Below are 13,155 nucleotides of genomic sequence, written 5' to 3'. Positions count from 1 at the left end.
CAAGGCCCGTCTGAAGTTTGCCAATGACCATCTGGATGATCCAGAGGAGGAATGGGAGAAGGTCATGTGGTCTGATGAGACAGAAATATAGCTTTTTGGTCTAAACTCCACTCGCCGTGTTTGGAGGAAGAAGAAGGATGAGTACAACCCCAAGAACACCATCCCAACCATGAAGCATGGAGGTGGAAACATCATTCTTTGGGGATGCTTTTCTGCAAAGGGGACAGGACGACTGCACCGTATTGAGGGGAGGATGGATGGGGCCATGTATCGTGAGATCTTGGCCCCATCCTTCCCTCAGTAAGAGCATTGAAGATGGGTCGTGGCTGGGTCTTCCAGCATGACAACGACCCAAAACACACAGCCAGGGCAACTAAGGAGTGGCTCTGTAAGAAGCATCTCAAGGTCCTGGAGTGGCCTAGCCAGTCTCCAGACCTGAACCCAATAGAAAATCTTTGGAGGGAGCTGAAAGTCCGTATTTCCCAGCGACAGCCCCGAAACCTGAAGGATCTGGAGAAGGTCTGAATGGAGGAGTGGGCCAAAATCCCTGCTGCAGTGTGTGCAAACCTGGTCAAGACCTACAGGAAACATATGATCTCTGTAATTGCAAACAAAGGTTTCTGTACCAAATATTAATTTCTGCTTTTCTGATGTATCAAATACTTATGTCATGCAATAAAATGCAAATTAATTACTTAAAAATCATATAATGTGATTTTCTGGATTTTTGTTTTAGATTCCGTCTCTCACAGTTAAAGTGTACCTATGATAAAAATTACAGACCTCTACATGCTTTGTAAGTAGGAAAACCTGCCAAATCGGCAGTGTATCAAATACTTGTTCTCCCCACTGTATGTATTCCATTAAATAAATCAGCCGTTTCCAGCTACAATAGTCATTTACAACATTAACAATGTCTACACTGTATTTCTGATCAATTTTATGTTCTTTTAATGGACAAAAAAATTGCTTTTCTTTCGAAAACAAGGACATTTCTAAGTGACCCCAAACTTTTGAACGGTAGTATATATATATATATATATATATATATATATATATATATATATATATATATATATATACACACAGTTGAAGTTGGAAGTTTACATACACATTAGTCAAATACATTTAAACTCAATTTTTCACAATTCCTGACATTTAATCCTAGTAAAGATTACCTGTCTTAGGTCAGTTAGGATCACCACTTCATTTTAAGAATGTGAAATGTCAGAATAATAGTAGCGAGAATGATTTATTTCAGCTTTTATTTATTTCATCACATTCCCAGTGGGTCAGAAGTTTACATACACTCAATTAGTATTTGGTAGCATTGCCTTTAAATTGTTTAACTTGGGTCAAACGTTTCAGGTAGCCTTCCACAAGCTTCCCACAATAAGTTGGGTGAATTTTGGCCCATTCCTCCTGACAGAGCTGGTGTAACTGAGTCAGGTTTGTAGGCCTCCTTCCTTGCAAACGCTTTTTCAGTTCTGCCCACACATTTTCTATAGGATTGAGGTCAGGGCTTAGTGATGGCCACTCCAATACCTTGACTTTGTTGTCCTTAAGCCATTTTGCCACAACTTTGGAAGTATGCTTGGGGTCATTGTACATTTGGAAGACCCATTTGTGACCAAGCTTTAACTTCCTGACTGATGTCTTGAGATGTTGCTTCAATATATCCACATAATTTTCCTTCCTCATGATCCCATCTATTTTGTGAAGTGCACCAGTCCCTCCTGCAGCAAATAACCCCCACAGCATGATGCTGCCACCCCCGTACTTCACAGTTGGGATGGTGTTCTTCGGCTTGCAAGCCCCCCCCCCTCCCCCTCCTTTTCCTCCAAACATAACGATGGTCATTATGGCCAAACAGTTATATTTATGTTTCATCTGACCAGAGGACATTTCTCCAAAAAGTACGATCTTTGTCCCCATGTGCAGTTGCAAACCGTAGTCTGGCTTTTTTATGGCGGTTTTGGAGCAGTGGCTTCTTCCTTGCTGAGCGGCCTTTCTGGTTATGCCGATATAGGACTTGTTTTACTGTGGATATAGATACTTTTGTACCTGTTTTCTCCAGCATCTTCACAAGGTCCTTTGCTGTTGTTCTGGGATTGATTTGCACTTTTCGCACCAAAGTACGTTCATCTGTAGGAGACAGAACACGTCTCCTTCCTGAGCGGTATGACGGCTGCGTGGTCCCATGGTGTATACTTGCGTACTATTGTTTGTACAGATGGACGTGGTACCTTCAGGCGTTTGCAAATTGCTCCCAAGGATGAACCAGACTTGTGGAGTGGTTGAAAAACAAGTTTATGTAAACTACATACACACACACACACACATATATTAACAACCCCACCCACTTTGTCATCACAACAGTTAGCTAAGTGACGTCTACAGAGTTGTTTATTGAACGTTGGCTCTAGCATTGAGAACGTGTCGCCATTCTTTGCTTTGTCTGCCTCACTAACCATTATTATATTTTATTTTCATTCTAATCTAGATGTTGGCATTGGTTTTGTGGCTACACAATAAAAACACGTCAATTTTTGCAGAAAAATATGTATGAAATCCAAACATGTTGAGTAACCCAGATCTTGTTGGGAAAGCCAAATGGGTCACAGCAGGGAAAACCTCACTACATGATGCCAGAGTTTTGGCTACAAGTGGTAAGCATAGCCCAAATAGATTGTGTCCGCGATAGGCTCAGAGATAAAAGTATCACAAGCAGAAATTGGTTTTGAAACACACATTTCCCACCCCTTTGCAACCTTGTGTGAAATAAGAAACTAACCTGACCAAGTTATGTCTGCCTCATGACAGAAAAGGAAAGTGTCCTGAAGGAGATAGAGCTGAATTATTGGTTTGAGGAAGAGCGAAAGGCAAGGAATTAAGGGATAAAATAAAAAAAAGTATCCCAAAACTCCTCAAATTATGAAGAGGAGAAGAAGCCACGAAAGAAAAAGGTGAAGCTTGCAAGACTTCCAACTCCCTGTATTTAAAAGACAATACCACAGTCTTTTGACATACCACTGGTTGAATCAACGCTGTTTCCACATAATTAATGACGTGGAAACAGCGTTGATTCAACCGGTGGGATGTCTAAAGACGGTGGTATTGTCAATGTCGAATAGACTTTGAATTGATGTCTGTGCACAGTAGGGTGGGTGCTTAATCACTTTTACTTTGATAGCAGTTCATTCCTCAAAACCGTTTTTAGATAAGAAAATTGGTATCCATGTTTTGCTGATTTTTAAGAATAAACTACCATCAAAGTAAGAGTGATAAAGAACCCACATGTCAAAAACTGGTATTATCCTTTGTATTACATGTTAAATTAGAATGACATGATTTACAAGACTCAGCTTTTTCTTTCAGCTATATGGAGGTGCTGACATCACTGCCAAGGCATAACGTAAGCACTCTCTAAAATGTTCTCTAAAATTGTATCTCAAAATGTTTTTTTGTTTTGTTTGATTTTCAAAAGAGTTAGTTGTGTGTTTGATGCAAAGACACAAATGATCAGCAAATGGACAATAATATACTATTTATTCAATTATTGCTCCTCAGAATCTTGAAAGTGACCACCTAAAGCAGAGTAGAAAGATTGGAGAGAAGACTAGATAAAATGGAAAACATCACCACAAGACTGGAGAAAGAAAACAGAAGGCTGCTTATGCTTGTGGGAGACCAACCAAGAGGTGGTGATCCCTAAAAAAATTGATAATCCAACGTTTGTTTTGTCAAAGCATTTTCATCAAAGCAAGCACATCAGTTGAAAACAAAAAACCTGAGCAGCTGGTGTGTATGGTCACCAAAATGCCAGAGGTTTCAAAGAGATAGGAATTGGTAAGTATAATCATTGCACTTGTTCGATCACATTTGTTCAGAGAGTATGGCTTGTTTCTGAGAGTATGGCTCGTTCACATTGGTAATGTGAAACTTAACTGAACCCAATGAAAAAATGCGACAATGCAAAAAAAATTCCAGAGCTACTTCATAGCTGTCCTGTTACTAATATAATAGATCACTATAGAGCTCATGAGTTTATGGAAAACAATAACAACCTGTGATCTGTCTCTTAAATTCTAGGTTGATCTGGGCTTTAGTGTTCAGGTCGCCAAGAACATGTCACTGATCAACCAAACCAGCTTCAAAAGGATGACGTGAGACCTGATGGAGGAGCTCTTCGCCAGGGAGGAGATGGCTGTGTCCTCCGTGTCAGGCAGGAAATCAAAACATTGTTCAATATTCTGTGGCAAAGCCAGCTTTGTCAAGCAACAAAGTGCTCACTCTTGTTGGTATGAATATAATTAGCCATGTCTTAACATCGTTACATAATATTTTTATTTCATTTTTGATGTAGACCTCCTTTATAACATTGCTTTCATTGATTATGAACGGAAGAGTGTGACTGTAAATGATTAAAATGATATGTAATTATTCATATTTGTGTTTTATTTTACTTTCAGCTCATGTCCAGAGATGTTTTGAGGGGGTGGACAAGGCCTCAATATGGACTGCCATGGCCTACAAGCTAAAGGATGTCGTCACACTACTGAAGCCAAAAGCAGAATAAAATACATGAAAATAATGTATTAGTAAAGACGTTTTTGGTAAAAATGTAGTCTTTTTTGTGCTAGATGATATTTTCTAATCCAATGGCAATGTTAAATAAATCCCATGAAATACCCACTAAAAATCCAATGAATAACTAATTAACATCCAATGAGAATATGAGATAATCCTATGAAACCCCAATGATATTTTTGTTAATTTCCAATGGGAAACCCATTGGATTCCAATGAGACTCCCATTAAAACCTCATGGTTTTTATTTGTTCATGCTAATTCACAATGGGAATCCAATGAGATATTTCCAATGAGAATCCTATGGGATTTTTCCTATGGGAATTCATAAGTAGCACTGTAATTTAAATTGTTGTAAAATGTATCGATTGTGAAATACTTTCATAAAGTATCACTGAGGAATACTTCTGCCCCCTTTTGGTCTGTGAGTTCTTATTTATTGATTGTAGTTTAAATAGAAAGACGCATGTAAGCCTTCATCATTGCAATGCTTGTAAAATCCACCCCATAAAGAAACACCCAGTTGATTGAATAGAGTCAACCCTGTAAAGATCTGAAAACAGGTCCCATTTATGTCCTCCCCTTGCAATTTTTTCTCATGTACACAATGGCAAAATCATGAATTACCTTGATCCATGGCAGTACACACTGACTTTTCATTTTGAAACAACAAGAGCCTTAATTTGCTTTGAATAACAATATACACAAGTAAGTAATTACCTTCCATATCGCTAGTGGTGGTGATACGCAACTTCTCTTCCCCCACTAGTGTGGCGAAGACTGAACGACGTTTCACTCCTGCATAAATTTGGCTCAAGACTCGCGCCATTGCCTCGCGCACTACGGTGTAGCCTTTGATCATATTTGGAATCTGGAAACTAACGGCAGTTAGCCGGACTACGCTCCACGTGATGGAATGTTAGTTGCTGCCTGCAACATCACTTCCTATAGTAGCTAAATTGTTTCCGAAAACTCCTACATGAAGCAATATCAAAGTATTTTTTATAACTAAACCAATATAGACCACAGCCTGTCGTTTCAAATGGGAACAAATTAGCCATAGGGGGCAGAACAAGCAAGGAGGTGGGCAGAGCCAAGCACGAGTTAGCGAGATCCTATTGGCGTTCTAGCATGTATTTGCATATTTCCGTTGGAGAGCGCCTACTCTGTGAAGTGTGAATGTGCAAAACTGATTTCGCCTTTGCACTCCTTCTAAACAACGCAATTTTTTAAAAACTTTGGCAAAGGGTAAATTCTACAAAGCTTAGTCCTATCTGTTCGTAACAGATTCTAGTTTTGGAAACAGAAAACTGTATTGAGATCAAATGTTTCATTGATGAGTAAATTAGCTGAATTTCGGCCAAAATCCATCTAGTTCCATCTTATCCCCCTGTCGGCCATTGGGCTTCTTCTTGCTACCATATTTGGTAGTGAGTGGAAACGCCAACCGGATGCTTCACATTATACATCTGGTGAAATCTGTCTCATTGTTCTATCTGTGGCAAGATGGAGACACGCATAAATGACACTTCCGGATCTTCTAATGCACCACTGAGACTTCACATAGGAATGAATGGTGTCATGTGATCGGTGGCTTTATCCATACAATCTATGGTGCCAGCACAGAGGGATAGGCCAACGAGTGATACACTATATATACAAAAGTATGTGGACACCCTTCAAATTAGTGGATTCGGCTATTTCAGCCACACCTGTTGCTGACAGGTGTATAAAATCGAGCACACAGACATGCAATCTACATAGACAAACATTGGCAGTAGAATGGCCTTACTGAAGAGCTCAGCAACTTTCAACATGGCACCGTCATAGGATGCCAACTTTCCAACAAGTCAGTTCGTCAAATTGATCCCCTACGAAAGCTGCCCCGGTCAACTGTAAGTGCTGTTATCGTGAAGTGGAAATGTCTAGGAGCAACAATGGCTCAACCGCGAAGTGGTAGGCCACACAAGCTCACAGAACGGGACCGGTTTGGCAGATGCCAGGAGAACGCTACCTGCTCCAATGCCTAGTGCCTGGAGGAGGAATAATGGTCTGGGGCTGTTCCAGTGAAGGGAAATCTTAACGCTACAGCATACAATGACATTCTAGACAATTCTGTGCTTCCAACTTTGTGGCAACAGATTGGGGAAGGCCCTTTCCTGTTTAAGCATGACAAGGTCCATACAGAAATGGTGTCGAGATCGGTGTGGAAGAACTTGACTGGCCTGCTTATAAATAACACATATGGAATCATGTAGTAACCAATAGTGTTTAAAGCTGTCAAGGCAAAGGGTGGCTACTTTGAAGAATCTCAAACATAAAATATATTTTGATTTGTTTAACACTTTTTTGGTTACTACATGATTCCATACGTGTTATTTAATAGTTTTCATGTCTTCACTATTATTCTACAATGTAGAAAATAGTAAAAATAAAGAAAAACCTTTGAATGATTAGCTGTGTCCAAACTTTTACCTGGTACTGTAAATAATAATAATATGCCATTTAGCAGACGCTTTTATCCAAAGCGACTTACAGTCATGGTGCATACATTTTGTTTTTTGTGTATGGGTGGTCCCGGGGATCGAACCCACTACCTTGGCGTTACAAGCGCCGTGCTGTATATATATATATATACACACACATATATATATACACACATATATATCACAAAGTATAATGGATATATATTATAGTCCAATTGGGGGCGGTAATGCAACGTACGGGTGCCAACCACCGTTAAACTCCAAAGAAGAAGAAAGCTTCACACAGTCAGAAGAAACTTGTTGACAAACATACAGCGTAGATAAGTAATGGCCGAATTAAATCGAAGTCTTCAAGAATATCTGGCCCAGTCTAAAGGCGGTGCCAAGGTAATATCTCAGTCCAGCTCAAGTACGACTATAGACATCGATGAATCCCCCTCAATAGCTGGGAGCTGGTTCGGTAGCTGGTCAAGCCCGTTCTCTGGTTCCAGCAGCCGCAGCGGAGGTTCGACGAGCAAAGGGTCGGGCAGCGGCTTTTCCTGGCCGTGGTCTACGGAGCCAGATCCATGTTTACCGGGGATGAGTCGCTCGCAACGACTCGTCGCTGTCGGAGTGTGTATTGCGTTCTCGGCGTTATGCTTTGGACTGTCCGCCATGTACGCACCTTTGTTGCTGTTGTATGCACGCAAATTCGCCCTTCTCTGGTCTCTCGGCTCTCTTTTCGCGATTCTGGGAGCAGCGATACTGCGGGGACCCAGCAAGCTCATAGCGAGGCCCACTCCAAGCGCGGCGGTGTATCTGTGCTCTCTTGGAGGTACACTTTATGCAGCGCTCAGCCTTCACAGCACCCTACTCACCGCCCTCGGAGCCATTGTCCAGGTTGCCATCATCGTTGGGTACATCGTCTCTTGGCTGCCAGGCGGTAGCGCAGGTATTCGCTTCATGGGAGGGATGGCAGCGTCTGCTATCAAAAGGACTGTCACGGGTAAAACGATGCCAATTTGACCACCACTTCAATGAATCCTAATGGTATTATGCCCTCTGTTGTGAATAGGGCTGACTGATTAGTTCAAAGTGCACACCTGTATACTACCAAAACATTCAGGAATGGACAGACTAAGTTGAAAAACAAAAAGTTATAATGACTGGCACTAGACGACAATGGTGTAATTCCTGTTTTTCTTCTCTTAATTTACTTCTGATGGACCAAGCCCAATATTAATGTCTCTGAGAATACTCACATGAACAAATCACATTTTATTTGTCACATGCTTCGTAAACAGGTTTAGATTTACAGTGAAATGCTTACTTATGGGTCCTTTTCCAACATTGTGGAGTTAAAGATACAATATAAGTAGTGACACAAGGAATAAATACTTAATGAACGAATTACAATAAGAGTTCAAATAACATGGCTATATACAGGGCGTACCAGTACCGAGTTGATGTGCACGGGTACAAGGTAATTTAGGTAGCTATGTACATATAGGTAGGGGTAAAGTGAAAAAACAGACCAACTGAAAACTATTTCCCCCCCCAGTAATGTTTGACAAATAAAATGTACTGCAGTAATGTTATCATTGGATGTTTTTTTTTCTGTCCTCGAACCAACGCATAGAACATTGGCCTAGTGTGGATGAAATACTTGAGGTGCACTGCAGGCACAATTGAATAGCATCAGGTGTAACCGGTGTGAAATGGCAGGCTAGTTAGCAGAGCGTGCTAGTGGCATTTCAATCGGTGACGTCACTCGCTCAGACCAGTAGTCTCCCTTGCTCTCCAAGAGCTGTGGGTTTTATGGAGCGATAGGTAACGATTCTTCGAGGGTGACTGTTGTCGATGTGTGTAGAGGGTCCCTGGTTCAAGCCCAGGTTCGGGTAAGCTGTATACAGCTATGGCCTAATTGTGTAACATTTAGCCAGCCACCTTGCGAGATATTTGCTGACTCGTACCTGTGCCTGTTTGGCATATCTGTGGTCGTTGGACAGTTCTGATAAGGAAAACGTTGTTTGCATCGCCAAGCTGTGCCCGGGAAAGAATTACATCCACTTGTTAGATGCTAACACCCCCCCTCCAAATCAAAACCAAACATGGATTCCATGTTGCATCTTGTTTAGCTCACACACCAGTCTTTCACACCTGTTTGTCTAGATAATCGGCCTCGCAGTTGGCCAACATGCTGCAGCAGACGGGAAGTAGAACCATAGAGACATACTTATCATGGATATAACCAGAGATGAGGTGAAGCAAGCGGGTTTACTCAGCCCAAAATCTGTCCACAAAAATAAGCCTACGAAGTGAGGAATTTTTGTATTGAGGTCAATGAGTGTCGAATTTGGTCAACAAAAAATGTAATTGCTCATTTGCTACGTGGCTTATTAGATCGAATATAAGTTTCGTAATGGCTAGGTTGTTACAAATGCACTGAGAAGTGGACGCACATGACATTTCGTAAACTTAGTAAAATAAGAAGTTGTGCCTGTTGTCAGAAATGGAGGACTCATGGATATTTAAGCAATAAGGCACAAGGGCGTTTTATAAACTGGGTGGTTCGAGCCCTGAATGCTGGTTGGCTGAAAGCCGTGGTATATCAGGGTATGACAAAACATTTCTTGTTACTGCTCTAATTACGTTGGTAACCAGTTTATAATAGCAATAAGGCACCTAGGGGGTTTGTGGTATATGTTCAATATACCACGGCTAAGGGCTGTTCTTATGCGCAACGCGGAGTGCCTGGATACAGCCCTTAGTTGTGGTATATTGGCCATATACCACAAACCCCCTAGGTGCCTTATTGCTATTATAAACTGGTTACCAACGTAATTAGAGCAGTAACAAGAAATGTTTTGTCATCTGCTAAATGGCATATTATTATTATTATACCCTGATATACCACGGCTTTCAGCCAACCAACATTCAGGGCTCGAACCACCCAGTTTATAAAACCTGTTTTAGCATGCCAAAGAGTACTTTTACATGCACACTAATAATTAACTTTAAACTGATTATGGCAGTAGGCAGATTTTACAATAGTCATGTTGTACTCTATCTTTATCGGCGTAACGTTAAAATCGAAGTAAGCGTATGCCGATTGAAACCTGGTTTTCTGAGCAATCCTTCGAATTATTAGGACATGTAAACACCATAATCGGTGTTCCAGAGGTGTATTTGATTTGCGCATGTGCTAGCACCAGCCCAGAAAGCCTCCTTATTTAGCGCGAGTGAAGTGTGTTCGTAATAACAATGTATGCCTCTTAGAAGTAGTTTTCACATACAAACTTTGTCTGAACTCCGAATAAAATATGCTTGCCATAAATAACATGCTCGCTGTGGTAGAACGTTTTATTTTGATTGCCGATTTTCTGCATTTCAGTGCCATCAGGTAGCCTGATTTCAGATGTGTCCAAGTAAACAGGATTATTAGGGAAATTATTAACCAAACTATTATATTAATCTGACTATCCACAATAATCGCATTGTGTGCATGTAACCGCAATCTGAGGGCTTCCACCATTTTAAAGTAAACTGGGTGGGGATTCCTATGAGTTGGGAGCAATCAGCCTATGAATAAGAACATTTACTACTTTAAAATGGAGATGGCTTCAATGGCACTGCCCATGCTGTCACAGACGCTATAATGGCACAGATACAACGATGAGTCCTCTTATTTATCTCTATGGCCTATTGTTCACACGCGTATCTACCCCGTCATTGGCTAGAATGGTCCCGCCTGATCTTGCCTCCTCCCGCCTGCCTGCCATCTTTTGAGGACGTATTTCCATTGTTAGAGCAGTCACTTGACTATCTTATCAATATAATGATAACCCATTTTAGCATGGACATTGCCATTGGAGGGCTTCCACCATGCTTCCGTGATTTTAAAGTAGTCAACTGGGTGGGGATTCCTATGGGTTGTAGCCTCAATGGCACTGCCTCTGCTGTCACAAGACGCTACTTTGGCACAGATATAAAGATGAGTCCTCTATCTCTGAGTAGAACAGAGCGTGTGTGCGCAAATATTAACATCCATGTTTGGTTTTGATTTTGAGGAGGGTGGTAGCGTCTAACAATTGGATTTCATTATTTCTGGGCACTGCTTGGTAGGCTTGGGTATTTTGAAATACCGACAGTATGGTTTTCAATATATTGCACCAGTCACATAGTATGTTTGTTTACAAAGAACATACGGAAGTTTTGTGACATGACGATCCACTGTTGAGCAGCACAAGAGAGGTGATCAAGTTACACTTGAAATTCACTACCCACTGTGCCAGGTAAATATCTTAACTATAACTATCTAAGATGTGCCAAATACATTTCTCCAGCTATGCATTTTGTTTGCTAACTTGCTAGATCAAGCTTCTTGGTTACAGCAGAGAAAATCAATCCCCTTCTAGATCAAGTGTGAGTAGCCTTTTGAGAGAGTTGTACATTTATAACTTTATGAGCTGAGTTGTTTGTCCTTACATTTAGTTTGTTTGTTTGCGCTTGTTAGCATTTACCTAGCGTCTGCTATGGGAATTATCTAGTACTTTTTTAGCATAAAAAACAAAAACATTTGTAAAGAAATTGCGCCCCATGTGTGCACTGCTGGTAATACCGTATACCCCGGTATGGTACAGGAATGGTATTAAGGTATGAAAATCTGGATTCCGCCCAATCCTACTGCTCGGTGATTTCCTTATCAGAACAGTCCATGATATAGCCTTTTCCCACGTCGGAGATTAGGCTATGTATGGTCTTCGGTTCTGGTGTAATATAGGCATAGGCCTAGCCCTAGCCCTTCCTAACATTTTAGTCATTGAGCAGAGTGACTTACAGGAGCAATTAGGGTTAAGTGCCTTGCTCAAGGGCACATCAACTGATTTTTCACCTAGTCGGGCTCGGGGATTCAAACCAGTGACCTTTCGGTTACTGGCCCAACACTCTTAAGCGCTAGGCTACCTGCCACCTTGATATTGGGAATATGCTTACGAGTCATAGTAGCCTGCAACGGTGTCTTGTTAACGGTGTCTATGAAATAATGGTTAATGTGATGACATGGGCACTAAATGAACCGCTTAACATTGGCCTACCGAATGCCATTGCATACTACTAGCCTGGTCCCAGATGTGTTTGTAATGTCTTGCCTCCTATGGTCATTGTCACTCCAAACATGACCAAAGGAGTTGGCAAGACAGCACAAACAGGTCTAGGACCAGGCTAAGTGTGTACAAGTATGCCGTTTTTCCCCACAGTCAGTCATTGCACAGGAGCCCAAAGAAAAAGACCAGATACGAGGGTGAAATTTTGCAGAAATTTCTATTATAGTCTCATACAAAAAATTGACAAAAAAAGAATTGTCTGGTCTGCGCATTGTATTTCTATCTGCAAAGCTCAATGTTGATCCTGGACTCTCCTCTCTATTATGTCTGATTGGGACAGTGCATGTAGAAGAGAGAAACTATGGACCATTCACATTATCACATGAACTGTTTCCAGGGGTTTATTCAGGACGGTGCCACGTTATAAAACGTTCAGACAAATATTTTGAGGAGAACAGAATTCTCCCTAATGCAGAATAAGGAATCCCATAAATGCCTGTCTGCAATGTTCTAAACGTTGCACCCTCCTGAATAAACCCCCAGGTTTGTTGCCTGTTTTGTTCAAACCACACTGACAAAAACCATTCTGCTATGTGACCCGCGTCTGAACTTGGAACAAAAACCTCAACCAATTAGGGACTGCTCCAGCTTGTCATACCCTCCCTGTGACCAATCAGGCCACCAGACAACACCTGCGGCGACCAATCAGAATGAGCGTGGCAAACAGCCACAGGGCAGAGCCTATCATCGAAAGGATCCAAATGTAAAGAAGGCCACTTGTCCATCCTGTAGTGAGAGACCTGAGGCTTCCGACACATGCAGTAATAAAGGACCTTATCCTCTCCATAGAGGACCCGATACACACAGTAAATAATCCATCCTCCAGCCTTCCAAACAGGCCTGAAGAGGTGGTCTGAGCCCAGAACTGATCCACTGATCTGTGGGACGGGAGGTGCTGGCTGTGGGTGTGTGTCTCTTTTTTTGGTCCCTGTCCTC

The 13,155-nt window shown here is 41.5% G+C and overlaps 1 protein-coding gene across 1 annotated transcript; it reads left to right on the top strand.

Annotated features, from left to right (window-relative positions):
- The first annotated feature begins 7,320 nt into the window (after positions 1-7,320).
- On the top strand, positions 7,321-8,652 carry LOC121587242 (vesicle transport protein SFT2C-like). The gene has a single exon (XM_041904155.2). It carries the CDS (start codon positions 7,403-7,405, stop codon positions 8,078-8,080), a length of 678 nt encoding a protein of 225 aa, XP_041760089.1. The 5' UTR covers positions 7,321-7,402; the 3' UTR covers positions 8,081-8,652.
- The last annotated feature ends 4,503 nt before the right edge of the window (positions 8,653-13,155 follow it).

The sequence above is a fragment of the Coregonus clupeaformis genome, chromosome 18 (genome assembly GCF_020615455.1).
Source record: "Coregonus clupeaformis isolate EN_2021a chromosome 18, ASM2061545v1, whole genome shotgun sequence".
Classification (NCBI taxonomy): Eukaryota; Metazoa; Chordata; class Actinopteri; order Salmoniformes; family Salmonidae; genus Coregonus; species Coregonus clupeaformis.
This window is presented reverse-complemented; position numbering and strand designations above follow the sequence as displayed.